The 14,751-nt window shown below is 37.1% G+C and overlaps 1 protein-coding gene across 1 annotated transcript; it reads right to left on the bottom strand.

Moving 5' to 3' along the window:
• Nucleotides 1-4,263: 4,263 nt before the first annotated feature.
• LOC142642691 (uncharacterized) lies at nucleotides 4,264-13,461 on the bottom strand. The gene is made up of 3 exons (XM_075817103.1): nucleotides 12,494-13,461; nucleotides 9,230-10,197; nucleotides 4,264-4,643 (listed from the first exon to the last, which is right to left on the bottom strand). Exons 1-3 carry the CDS (start codon nucleotides 13,325-13,327, stop codon nucleotides 4,616-4,618), a joined length of 1,830 nt encoding a protein of 609 aa, XP_075673218.1. The 5' UTR covers nucleotides 13,328-13,461; the 3' UTR covers nucleotides 4,264-4,615.
• Between the last annotated feature and the right edge of the window lie 1,290 nt (nucleotides 13,462-14,751).

Here is a 14,751-nt window from a genome sequence, read left to right as displayed (position 1 = left end):
TCCCACAATTTCAATCCCTCTTTAAAAATAATAAAACAGGTAAGAGAGAAAACAAAAACCAAAAATTAAATAGAACTTTGTAGAGTAAGGCACTGACAAATTTAAATCCTAAATACATGGAAAAAAATGAATTTCCAAAAAATATTCAATAAAAATCATTTAATATGCACAATACACAGGAACAATTTACATATTTAAAATACTATCAACTTAACATAAGAATATAATAAATTACATTAAATTTCATCTAGGTAATGTAGTACATTTATTGGTTTGTTTTACTTGTAACTATGATATTTATAAAATACATTGGGATACGTTAAACTTTAAATATTATAACATTCTATCATAACAATTCTAACATAGAAAAACTTATTAATAAGTTGTTATTTTTTCCTCTTCAATTTTTCTTCTTCTTCAATGCATTTTGTTTAGTAGCCTTGCTTTGTTTGTGAAGCATTTGAATTGGCATGCTATCATCATCTGATTTTCCTCTTCAGCAGATATGGCAGTTGTAAATAGAGAACTGCTTTCCTCCATTGTTTCTCTTACAAATTTGTCTTTTGTGTCCTGCAATAATTTTCACTTAAATTAAAAGGTGCTTCAAGAATTCACAAACATCTAATAAATCCTTAAACAATAAGTTACAATCCTCTCATAAGCAAAATTTAGATTGCTTTCATTGTACTACATTGGCTTCAAAGGTATCATGAGAAGTTCTAATATATTATTTTTAATTTGATGAGAACTTCTTATGTACCAAGCAGGTGTGCATAGTAAATAAAGTGCAGATTAGGAATTCCAAACAGAAATGCTGCAAAAAAATGAGTGTGGCACAAATAATTTTAACTAAAAACATTCTGATGTTGTGAATCCCTAGAACATGTTTGGAAGTAATATCCTTCCCAACTATATTCTGAATCTCCCTTGGTAGGACATTTACATCCAACTTCAATTTTTGTATACATAGTCACAAATTTAGCTAAGTATACATACATACATCATGACCTGTACCATTAGTTTTTTTTTTTTAATAAGTTTATTGCATTCATAGTACTATACTGACCTTGCAAGCTAGAAATTGTCAAATATCATGAGTATTCTAATGAAAATTTATCTAATTTTAAGAAATGTTCAAAATTGAAATTTCTCTTCAACAATAAATAGTAACGTGTCGAATCAATCAAACCATGTAAACCTCAATTTTAAGATACAATATAGAAACCATATCGGATATATTATTGTCTTTAATAAAAAATAAGAATTTCTTTAACTCAGAATTTCTAGTAAATTTCTACATTCTCATTCACATTCATGTCTTCATTCTAATTAATAATTTACTTTAAGTTCTAACCATTCGCTTTTGTAATTGTATTCTACTGTTAATCATGCAATCATATCAAGATTATAATGGGCAGTCCTTTTTATTGAGTGTTTGTGAGGTCGAAATCTTATAGGATGCAATCACTGTGTTAGGAAAGACTACGTTGGAGAAATTTCACAATACAACATCCCAAGGTAACAACATTCATGAAAATTGTAAGAAAAACTAAAAAATGCTAAAGACCACAAACCAAATATACAATTTTGTTTCGAAATTGTAATTAGTAATTATAGAATTCTTACATGATGACACCCGAGACAATAAGAGGAAAATATTAATAAAGATAAAGTATGTAAGAGGAAAAGCTACGGAAAACATGCAGCATACCTTTGTAAATTAATTTTTTTAAAATGGTATATAATGATATGTGTTAGGTTCTAAAACCTTAGGGACTAATGTATTAGAATTTCAATGTGTATTGTGTTGGCAAACCATGATCAAAACATTTAGTCTAGATTTAGACTTACTCAAAGTTTGGTTTATTGTAAGTTTGGAATCGAGTAGTTGCAGGAAATTACTATTCTATTTATGCACGGCTCGATCGATCAAAGAATAGACTCGATAGATTGAGAATCGTGCATCAGGAATTTTTTGCAGAATTTTAAGTCGGCCCAAACAGCAGTTCTAGCCCATTAAGGATTAGGGTTTCAGATCTACTTCTCCCTCTAAATAAAAAGAACCCTAAGCACGTTTTTAAAGTTTTTTTAAGAGAGAGAAGAGTGTGCCTCTTTTTGTATTTAGGGTTTGTACCCAAAAGCTCTCTAGAGTGTTTGTTGCTCATATTACTGTTTGTGTGAATCTCTTATGAGATCTGAGAGGTGCTTGGCTTCACACAAGCTTAGGATTATCAAGAAGGAGATTTCTTCGAGAGCTTGATAATCGTTCAATTGCTGCCATAAGAAATTAAAGATACACAAGCGGGAGTGCTTGTACTTGCTGGATAATCCAAGAAAGAAAGAGTCCATGGTCTCGGAGCTTGCACGTGGTCGTGTTAGTAAGTTTTCTACTGGTGGGTAGCAATAGGATGTTAGTGGTCTATGTCACTATTGTACAGATTTCAATTCTTTCATAGTGGATTCAGTTTTATCTTGATGATAGCTAAGTTAAATCCTCCTCAGGTTTTTTACCGATATGGTTTTCTTGGGTCATCATATCTTTGTGTTCTTATATTCCGTACTTTACATTGATATGATTATATGATTGTGTTAACCTAGATTTGGAATTTAGACTAAGTAATAACTTGGCTTGTTAACTAGGTTAATCCAATTGTGCTTTAAAGGATCTAAATAACATTACAATATGTATGTGTACAACATTAATAAAGGTTTATAAAAGTTCAGCTCTCAAACAATAAAGAAATATAATTGGCATTTCTATTTGAAATTGCCTCTGCTTGCATCTCTGCAAGTTCTTTTGTAGTCTTAGATACAATTTTCTCAGCTCCTTTGTCAAAGAAAATGAATGTTGTAACAGCTCATCAATAAGAGGATGTACTTTCTTAAGCAAATGCAATTTAACCTTACCCTCCATACAACAGAGAGAGAATTTTGGGTTCTTAGGCCTCTTAGATTTTATTGTTCTCTCTTCATACCATAAAATTGAACCACAACACACGCATAAATTAGGTGGACCAAAATTCCAAGGTTCAGTAGATTTTCCTATATGAATTTTAAATATTTTCAAAGACAAATTTACACTTAGCTCAATTTACTTCACCCACTTTTTTTGGAAAATGCCATCCAATAATGTAACATGAAATTATTTATAAATTGCAAATATATATATGTGAGTTGTCAATTCCTAACAGATTATATACCGGCCCAAACCCAATAAGATGGCACATTTATTCATGACCAATCTACGGTCAGATCCTATCAAAAGAAAAATCTACTGTTGGAAAACATTTAGCAAAAGAGTTAAAAATTAAATCTACAGTCAACTAAAATTTAGCAAAGAATAAAAAAAAAAAACTATAAGTTAAACAGAAGGTCTGTCAAGGCCCTTAAATGCCAACAACTGGCTCCTCTTTCATTTCCTAGTAAGTTTTCATTTTAATTTTTTGTACTCTTCCCTCACCTTCACTAATTAGTCACATAATAGATAATCTTCATTTTTGATGTTGGCCCATATGCTTAATTTGAAAATAATAGTCTATGACTGTGTTAATTTGATAATCTTCATTTCGTTTTTTGTTTTTGAACTTCTTGTTTTTTGTTATAAATCTATGTTTTGAAATTTGGTTTTACTTCCCATTTGTTCAATTCCTTCCTTTCTTCCGACAACAGTTCCTCCAACGTTTTCTACCTTCAAAGTAAAACCTTGAATATACCCATCTATTTTATGTTCCAGTTGAGTTCTTAAAATCTCTTTTTTTAAGATTTTCTTTTCCCATAAAACGTTTGCACTTATAGTCTTATTTGTGTTGTTGTTAAGGAAATCTTTGTTCTAAATCAAAGCAATTGCAAATGGAAAAGAGATTTCATTGAACAATGAAATAAAGAGGAAAATTTAGGCTATCAGACCTTTCATTTTATTGTAGAGAACCCAACGGTGATTCTTCTATTAGGGAACCTAGTAACTTTCTTGGCAGGGAAAAAATTAAATTAACAATTCAAATAAATGACATTTGAAAGTTTAAGAAGATATGCTAACTACCCATGAGGCGTTCAACAAAACCAAACGATGCTAACAAATTGCAGTCGGCAGTATTTACAAAGTTTTTTTTTTTTTTTTTTGAGATAAAGATAGAAATTTTATTTGATAAAAGGGAAATACCTATACAAACACATAACAACCCTGTAAGCATAAATATAAGGGAACAAATACTTGTATTGCAGAAAATAAAATCTGCAACAAAATAAATTCAACCCATGGACATAGAATACAGAAACAGCAACAGATATTACAATTACCCTCCTGTAAACACAGATTATGCAGAAAATCCCGAACCTGTTCTGCAGAAAATAGAATATGCAGCAATAGAAATACAGCCCATGGACAACATCACAGAAATGTTTCATTAGAAGCTGAACTACCAGACTAAGAATTAGTTGCTGGGAATAATGAATGCACCAGTGGAGCTGAATGTGGAATTCTTTCTTCACTATGTTAAAGCATAAACAGAATTTCCACATAAATTTGATAAAATAAACTCTTTAGCAAAGTTTTAACTTCTAATACATTGAGACTCCGAGAATGCCAGCTGAGGGAAATATAAAAGCAATATCTACTCTATTTCTTGGTCCTTTTACCTTTAAGCCTGTTAGAAATACTAAATTGAATAGTATTGTATTTCTCACTGAAAGAATATACATGAGTGCCTTTATATATGAGGCATATGAGTGCAGTACAAGTAAATATGAGTGTAGTACAAGTAAGAGTGCTATACAAGTAGAGCATTTTGGAAACAAGTAAACTAGTCGGGCCTGTGCCCACAACACTATATATGTTAACAGCTCCCCTCAAACTCAAGGTGGATGTGAGACCAACTTGAGGTTGTCAACCAAAGTACGAAGGCGTCCCTTAGGATGTGACTTGGTGAAGATATCTGCAAGTTGATCTGTAGAGGAGACTGAGATTAGCTTGAGAGCACCATAGACAAGATGATAACGGATAAAATGACAATCGATCTCGATGTGTTTAGTCCGTTCATGGAAGACATCATTATGAGCAATATAAATGGCACTTTTGTTGTCACAATAAAGAGGAGTAGCGGAGGATGTCGACACACCTAAGTCTTTGAGAAGCCATCGTAGCCAAAGAAGCTCAGATGTGGTATCAGCAAGGGCACGATATTCTGCTTCAGTACTAGAACGGGCCACATGAGTTTGTTTCTTGCTTCGCCAAGAAATCAGAGAAGAACCAAGAAGAAAGCAATAACCAGTGGTGGACCTGCGATCAGTGGGATCTCCTGCCCAATCAGCATCAGAAAATGCACGGAGAACAAGAGGAGACCGAGCAGAGTAGAAAAGACCATGGAAGAGAGTGCCCTTTAGGTACCGAAGAATGCGCAATGCCAGGCATAGTGAGTCGATCGTGGAGCGGACGGATATTGGCTCACCCGGTGAACAAGATAGGAAATGTCTCGGACGAGTAACAAGTGAGATAAACTAGGCTGCCAACTAAGCGTCCGTAAAGAGAGGGATTAGACAATGGTTTCCCCCCGAGGAGTCGGGATGCGCATTAAGCTCGACCCGAGTGTCAGCTTGCTATCGTGAGTCCAAATTTCCAGACAAGAGTTCGAGAGGCATACTTGGCTTGAGTAATGTAAAGTCCATTCGTAGAATGAGTGATTTCAAGACCCAAGAAGTAGCCGAGATGTCCAAGATCTTTCATCTCAAACTCGCCGACCGAGAAAATCTTTGAGTTCTTGAATGCCATCGAGGTCATCACCAGCTATGATCATATCATCCACATACAGAGAAGTAAAATAGTGCCTTTGTCGCGCGACGAAGAAATAAGGCAGAATCATAATGACCGGCCATGTAACCCAAACGAGAGATGGTAGAGCTGAACTTGGCAAACCAAGCACGTGGAGCTTGTTTAAGGCCATAAAGTGCATCGTCGAAGGTGACAAACCTTGTTTGATTCAACAGAGACCAGGAGGAGGTTGCATATAAACTTCTTCACTCAAATCCCCATTAAGGAATGCATTTTTGACATCCATCTGAAAGATCCCATTTACCGGCGGAAGAATAAATGGCAGGGCACGAACGGATGAGATACGAGCAACCAAGAGCAAAGGTCTCTTCATAATCAATCCCATACTCCCGTGTAAAACCTTTTGCAACAAGACGTAGCTTTGTAGCGCTCAATGGACCCATCGTAGCGAGTCTTAATCTTGTAGATCCACTTACAACCAACCACGAATTTCCCTGTGGGGAGAGTGACCAAGTCCCAAGTATGGTTTTTAGATAATGCATCAAGTTCCTCTTTCATTGCACCGCCATAAAGGGTCAATGGAAGCCTCACGATAGGTGCGAGGCTCGTGCAATGTAGCAAGGGCAAGTAACAATGATAGTCAAGTAAATGTGCAGGAATGGACCTTACCCGAGTTGAGTGACGAGGTGGAATGTCTTGTACATGATCTTCAAAGGAAAGCAGGAGCAGGGAACCAGATCAAGGTTGGGTAGCTCGTCTTCGACTGCTCATCTTCCACCTGTTCATTAAAAGGGGAACTAGGAAAGGGATCAAGGATTTCTCGGTGGTTGGACAGAGAAGTTAATAGTAGAATCGGGAGCACTACAGGAGGATCAGATCAGCTATAGGAGGGTCGGGAGCAGCCAAGGAATTTTGCGTCTCATCTCGGAAATAGATCTAAGACAAGAGGAAGATAAAGAAGCACGGAAGTGAGAAAGCTTGACAAAGAGGCGATGTTCCCAAAAGACAACATTGCGGGAAACACGAAGACGATGAGAAATAGGATCATAACACCGATACCCCTTTTGAGTTTCGCCATAACCAAGAAAACAACAAAGTCTTGACCTAGGCTCAAGTTTATTATGCTCATGTGGCCGAAGAAGAACGAAACAAGCGAGCCGAACGAGCGTAGGTGGTGATAGTCCGGAGGTGACCCAAAAAGGCGCTCATATGGAGTTTGATTTTGGATGACAGGACCGGGAATGCGATTAATAGTATGAACAAGATGAAGCAAATTCGCCCCAAAAGGAGCAGGAACTTTGGCAGAGAGAAGAAGAGCACGAACAATGTTGTCAAGAATATGACGAAGTTTTCCTTCGGCTCTACCATTTTGCCGAGAGGTACCTGGACAAGTTAGTTGATGAACAAGCATAGAATGCAAAACAAATTTTTGGAAAGCATATTGAGTGTACTCAAGAGCATTATCAGATCAAAAAATTTTGATACGTTTAGAAAATTGAGTTTCAACCATTTTTACAAAATTAGAATACACTTGCAATAATTCAGAACGATATTTCATATTAAAGATCCAGTTATAGCTAGAGTAATCATCAATAAAGACAACAAAATATCGAGATCTACCAATACTAGAGACAGAGGAAGGTCCCCAAACATCAGAATGAATAAGGTCAAAGATATCAATGGATATAGATTCACTAGAATTGAAAGGCAAAGTTGGTTGTTTTCCTAATTCACATGAAACACAATCAAAATTTTCTGTAGAAACTGAACCTAACAAACCTCTAGAAGCCAATTGTTGTACACGAGAAGAAGATGCGTGACCAAGTCGAGCATGCCAAAGAGTAAGAGAAGGAATAGAAGAAACTGCAGCAGCTGCGGCAATAGAAACATAAGCAACAAGTGGAAGACGAAATTTGTCCATGGGAAACATACGCCCAACTCTAGGACCGGTCCCTAGCTCCTGTCCCGTCCTTGGATCCTGCACAATACACCCAGAATAATCAAATATAATTCGATAACCCAAATCAGCTAATTGTCCCACAGAAAACAAATTGTAAGAAAGGTAGGAACATTAAAGACCCCGAAACGAGAAGCTGGAGGTTGAAACGGAACCTATATTATGACCTCGCATTGTGGAACCATTTGCCGTGCGAATAGTAAGAGGTGTGGCGGTGTTTAAGTTCGTAAAATAAGGACGAGTGAGGTGTCATGTGATTGCAACAAGCGAATCCATAAGCCAAGAGGAAGGAGACATACCGACAAAGCCGAGAGAGAAGAGGAATAAGATGCATTACCAACCATACGAATGACATTGGCGATGATGTTTTTAAGGTCATCTCAGGTCATGGTGAAAGTGCGACACCGAAGACTTAGATCTGTGCAAAGACGGGAGCCATTGGTTGGACACTCTTAATGTTAGCAATAGTGGCAGAAGAACTCGAAATGTACTGACATTTATTGCGCTGAAAGCAAGTCTCAATATTATGGCCAAAACGTTTGCAAAAATTGCAAAAGCATTTACTAGATTGTCTGCGATGATTGTTGCAAAAGGAAGAAGACCTGTCCTTATTCTTCATTTAGAAGCAAAATATGCAAAAATGAAATCTACGCGAAAAACTGAGTAAGGAGAACTTGGCCCGAAAAAGTCAACTCCAAAAAGTCAACGGTCAAAGTCAACGGTCAACGGTCCAAGTCAACGGTCAACGGTCAAAGGTGACGTCAGCAGCGCGCTGGAAGGTGACGTCAGCAATGACGTGGCAATCTGACGTGGCAAGCTGATGTGCGGTGTCGAAGTGGCGGCAGTCGACGTGTCTGGGGCCGACGTCGGCAGGACCCGACTCCGGCGCGTGACGGAGCGTGACGGCGCGTGGCAGCGCGTGGCGGCTCAGATCGGCGCGTGGAGGCGCGTGGGCGCGTGACCTTTAGGGCAGAACCTTTGGGCGGCGCGTGAGGGCGCGTGGAAGCTCCAATGACTGTAAGCTTTTCACGAGCAGGCAGATCGGAGCAAGAGGATCTTCGTGGTACCTTCAGAAAATTTTTCGGAGCAATATTCACGGCGGTGCCGAAAAGCAAAGGGTCTTTGCGTGTTCGAACTCCCCAATAGCGATCGTGCGGTGTCCGAACCCGAGGACGATGTCCGGAAGACTCAAAGGTTCAACGGCGAAAGACTCGTGGCGCAGCAGTTGTGGCAATGAAGCAATATGAAGAATGAAGTTACACCAATAAAGACAAGATCATGGAAGAAAAGGTCGAGCGAATGGCTCTGATACCATGTTAGAAATACTAAATTGAATAGTATTCGTATTTCACCGAAAGAATATACATGAGCCTTTATATATGATGATGACGCAAAGATGCAAGAAATACTACAGAAGACAAGTAAGAGCTGTCATTATACAAGTAAGAGTACTAAACAAGTAAACTAGTTGGGCCTAAAGCCCACAACACTATATATGTTAACAAAGCCTATCCCTAGAAGATTTGGTCCGAGCAAAATGGTTAATTTGACCACACTGAAAACAAGCTCTTGTAATCAAGGGACATTTATGTGCTGGGTGGCTCCTCTTACAAAAGTGACAAGTGTCTCTAACCCCCTCAGTAGATCCATCACTACTATGTTGTCTCCCATTTTGGCCTCCTCTTTGTGCAAATCTCATCCTTTTCGACTCATGAACCTTATGAGTTTGATCATAATTTTTCTCTACCACCTTAGCTTGTTCAATTAGCATATTGAAATCCCTTAGCATTGAGGGAATAATTTGTGCCCTAATGTCTTTCCTCAGCCCCTCGAAAAACCTATGACATTTCCTAGCCTCATCTTCTGCAACATGAGGGGCGTAATGTACTAGCTCTAAGAATTTCATCTCATATTCTGTAACTGTCTTGCTCCCTTGTATGAGTTTAAGAAATTTTGACTCTAATTGATCTCGAATACTATCGGGAAAGTAATGCTCATAAAACGACTTTGAGAATGCCTCCCATGTTACTTGTGTCCCAGCCTCATGCAACAATCTTTGCTCATATGCCCACCAACAGTTAGCCTCTTCTCCCTCTAACATGAATGTAGCAAAAGTCACACGTTGATCACCTATGCACCCAATGGTAATGAAAATATTTTCCATCTTCTTTATCCATTCATCAGCCTTGAATGGGTTAGTCGTTCGCCTAAACACAGGTGGAATAAGCTCACGGAATTGCTTTAACAAAACTGGGATTTGATCTTTAGGAATAAGAGGAAGGGCGGGGGAGGCTCCACTCTGATTTTGTCGTTGCTCAGTGTTCTGTACCTGTTGCTCAGACAGACAAGCTTGATGCTTCTCTGTCATTGTTTTCAGAGTAGCAAGCATTTGACGAATCTCTTCAAAACTATCATCTTGAATAGGTACATCATGCTCTCCAGCCCTCAGTTGTCTAGGTCTTCCCATCATGATCTCCTAAATCACCAAATAACTACTTAGAATCTCAAAGAATATTAGAACATTAAGGTAGCACAATGAAAATACAATGCCAAGAAAATATAATTCAACATATATAAGGGTGAACTATAAATTTATATCCACAAACCGAGAAGCTGAGGGTTTGATTTGCAAAAGTTTCAATAAGTAAACCAAAATATAAATATCCAAAATAGGTACATTTAATCAATAAATTGAAATGTGTAATAATACAACAACCTCCATGTAGTACAAGGGCCAAAATGCATCGTTGTCCTAAATCTAGAGATTTTTTGTATAGGAAAAATTCATTACCCTCTCCAGGTCTCTAAAGCAAAAAATTTCTTTTCCTTTCGGCTGCTTGAACCTCTCCAACTCTCTAAAGTAAAAAAATTTCTTTTCCTTTTGGCTGCTTACTTAAAAATCATCTCTCTGTCTGCTATTTGATCATGGCATGTCTTCCAGAGAGGAGACAAGGTGAAGCTTCTTGTTAGAAGATGTTAAGATAGATCTAGTGAGACAAATCAGAATTGAGAGAAGTTGCTGGATAAAACAATTATGGTAAAAATTTAACCCAAATCCCAAATCTGATTATCCAAATTCCAGTCTGGCGGCAAGTTCATTGAAGTCAACCTTGGATCATACTTTGGAAGAAAAAGAGTAGTAAATAAGAATTCATGGATCTTGATTTGTACTGGGCTGCGACAAAAGATGATTGATGGTTTCATTGATGCCCTTGAAAGAATTTCAGATATTGCTACTAGTGTTTGTGGGGTTATGACTGTATGTGAGGAGTGAATAAAGTGTACAGAGTTGTCATGACATTCAATCATTAGAATTTCTAAGGTGTGAATTGTCACTTATGTTTAATGGATTTAGCCAAATGTAAAGCTTAATTGATCCAACAATCCTTTAAACTAAAGTAGGTCAAATCATATCTCAAATCAGAAGTATAAACTTGAGAGTTTGGTCAAATCATATCTCAAATCAGAAGATGAATGGCATAAAACCAAAACTAACTGTCAGACCGTGTGCCTTACCAATCCATCTAATGACCAATTGGTGAAGGATGAGGTGGCACAAATTTTTTATAGCATTCGATCACAGACCAAGTCCATTGGTATTGGAGCAAATTGTGAATCCCTCACAATCCCTCCCTCACAATGTGGCTCCAACGACTCAAACCTATGACCTTGGCTCTGATACCACTTGTTAGACTGTGTGCCTAACCAATCCATCCAACGACCAACTGGTGAAGGATGAGGGGCACAAATGTTTTATAGCATTCAATTGCAGACCAAGCCCATTGGTATTGGAGCGAATTGCGAAATTCCTCACAAAAACTGATAGCAAATAGCAGCATGTCTGATTGTTCTTCCTAGAATGATAAGTTAACAACATAAAATGGCATAATAACACTCCCCTTTCAGTATGGAATTTGGGACAGTAAGCTGATTTGACACATTCCCAGATATATGCAAATACCAGCTTGTTCAATAACAAAGATAGATGATTGATCTTTCCCTTCTAATTTTACAAGCCAGTTGGGCTTGAATCCACATCAAGGGGAGGATATCCTCTTGGAAATGGTAAACCAAAAGGTGCCTATGGTCATCCATGACAATTTGTCTGCGTCTTCTGTATTCACACCATTAATGTAATTGGAGAGAGCATTACTTACAGAGTATTGAATAATTTTAGTCATAATCTAAAAAGTTACAACGATAAGCACAACTCTTGTAATCTCACCTGATAGGGATAGAGTCTTAGACAGGTAATGTGAATGTTGTGTGAGTTGGAAGTTAAGAGTTCTATGTTCTCTTGCGTAAAAGACAGCAACCTTATTCTTCTTTTGTGAGTGCGTGCTAAATCTTTCTTTACTTTTATGTCTTTAATTAATAAAGTCTACACTCTTTTCTTGCGAGTGTTTACTAGTAGTTTTTCCATGGTACCCCTCTCAAGGCTTTGTTAAGTGAACAGAGCATCAGAGCCTATAGGAAAGACCAAAAAGGGAGGGGGAAGAGTGTAATCACAACTCACTAGGCAAAGTCCATTAACAACAAACTTGTATGAAAGTTGTTATCATAAAGCAACCCTTTTATGGTCTTAATACATATCGGATAATTCGTTAATACGTATTACCAAAGTTCATATTGTGAAATTCAAATTGTAAATCATCTAGTCACCAAAAAGAAAATTCTGTCATCAAGCAAACCAATTTGGAACTCATCCCCCATAATTAGTACTAATCTCTTCACACCCGCTATGCACATGTTCATTGAAGCAGAAAACTAACCTTGTTGATCAAATCCGTGCTCTGGAAAATCAGCTCTGTAGAGCCCAATTCCACAATGCCGTTGGCTGAGGGTATCCACACCATTGTTTGTAGCCCGGAGACCTGCCCCATTCGTGCCCGGTTGCATGAGGAGCTCGCTAAATGCTCCAGCCCGGTCACCCAGACCAATCTTGAAGTGACAAAAGCTTGGCCTGGGTGGCCACTGCCGTACAAGAAGCACTGCATCTTTGACTTCAAAAAGAACCACTCAGTATTGCTGACATCTTTGTCATCAACATTAGATCCTTTGATCACTGAATTGAGCTCAATTTCGCCTTTGTAGTACCCATCAGCAAACCGCAACATTGACGAGCCAGAATGGTCGTAAGATAAACCCCACATGATGGCATAGGTCCAGCTCTGGCGAGCCTCCTCTATAAGCTTTTTGAGTCCAGCTTGAAAATGATAACTATCTTCAGCTTTAATTGACAAAGGAGATCGAGCATTACCACGTTTAAAATTATGTTTAACTTCATTGAAATGAAGGTCTTGCAGTTCAAGCAATTGGGTTGAAGTAGAATGGTGTGTTGATTCATTGGTAGAAGAGTCTGACTGCTTTGAATGAGAGCCAGAGGAACTGTTTGTTGACTCGGTTGGTGGGAAGATTAAAGGAATGGAATGAGAGCATTGTGGGAGTCTTTCATTGGATTCTGAACTCTCAGTAGACTTGTTTGGTTGGAAGATTGATGATATAGAATGAGAGGACTGAGGAAGAGTCTCACTAGATGCTGATCCACCAGACCCAGAATTGTCAGCGGGGAAGATTAATGGAATGGAATGAGCAGAATGTGACATTCTTATTATCTATGGGCTTGAGAAACTTAGAGAAACAAACAACCAAACACTTTCTTTCAAATGATTGGCTCACGAATATGCTTCCAACATACAAGGTTTTTTAGTCCAATTTTTGGATATAACAATGGTAGAAAAGTTTGATGGAACTCAAGTAAGAGGGACTACTGTTAAAGAGTTTCGAGTCACATGCGGATGGAGTTAGTCTAACAGTCAATTGGTCACATCTCTTCACGCGGGAAAGTCATCAGGTCCATCTTGGGGCCACTCAGTGGGGTCCACACCACTAAAAGGACTAAGGAAGGAGGAGTCCGCGGGATTTGCTATAATATAGGAATATGCCTAATAATTTCTCCACCTATAGTGTTCCCCGTAATTTTATTTTCCTTTTCTGAGTCAACAATGTTTTTTTTTTAAAATAGGGTTTCAACTTATAGCGTCCGCTCTTAATAATAACTCTTTATTATCAGATCAAAATATCAAAAAAATTTGGTGTAGACAAAGATTGAATCTTAGATCTCTTATTCAACTATCAGAGACTTTATCAGTTGAACTAGCTGGAACCCACTGAGTCAACAAATTTATTGAAAATGAAAGGAAAGGAAACCTACCAAATCCACAAAAGATTTATTATCTATATCTATATCTATATATTACTAAAAATTAAAGTGTAGTATTTAATATTACTACGCTTACGTTAAGTCATGTCATCATTTTTTGTTTCTAATTTTTCTTATATATATTTTTTAAAAATTTCTCATTTAAGGTGACTTAAAAACTTCATTATTTAAAAATTAAAATATCTTTTAACCATTATTTTTATTATTAATTTTCCAAAACTCTCCATCTCCTTTACCTCTTCGTCTTTCCACTACTTTCTACCTACTATCATTATTTCTCTATCTTTTTATCTTCCTATATTTTAACACTTCTTATTCTCAACATCTTACTATAAATTTAACATTTTCTTTTTCATTCTATGCATAGTTTTCTCACACAAAAAAATGTTACTTCTCTCTCTCTCTCTCTCTCTCTCTCTCTCTCTCTCTCTCTCTCTCTCTCTCTCTCTCTCTCTCTCTCTCTCTCTCTCTCTCTCTCTGTTTTTCATCAATTCTTTAGGTTGATGAATTTTTGTGTTAATTAGAATTCTACTTTGAGTTGATGTACTTTAGTTTTGTGTTTTAAGTTGTTATCTTTTATATTCTCTTTGATTAAATATTATCCTACTGCATTATACATATAGTATATGATAATATAATGTTATTATATTACATAGAATGACTTGGATAATTTGATACTTATTGATATATATTTTATTTTTACTCTTTTTTTTCTCTCATCTTATTTTATTCAACATTTAAATCTAGTCACATTCTCCAAACTATTAAATTATGCAGCACAAATCAAGAAAATGTTTAGACACAAAC

Source organism: Castanea sativa, chromosome 7, assembly GCF_040712315.1.
Source record: "Castanea sativa cultivar Marrone di Chiusa Pesio chromosome 7, ASM4071231v1".
Classification (NCBI taxonomy): Eukaryota; Viridiplantae; Streptophyta; class Magnoliopsida; order Fagales; family Fagaceae; genus Castanea; species Castanea sativa.
This window is presented reverse-complemented; position numbering and strand designations above follow the sequence as displayed.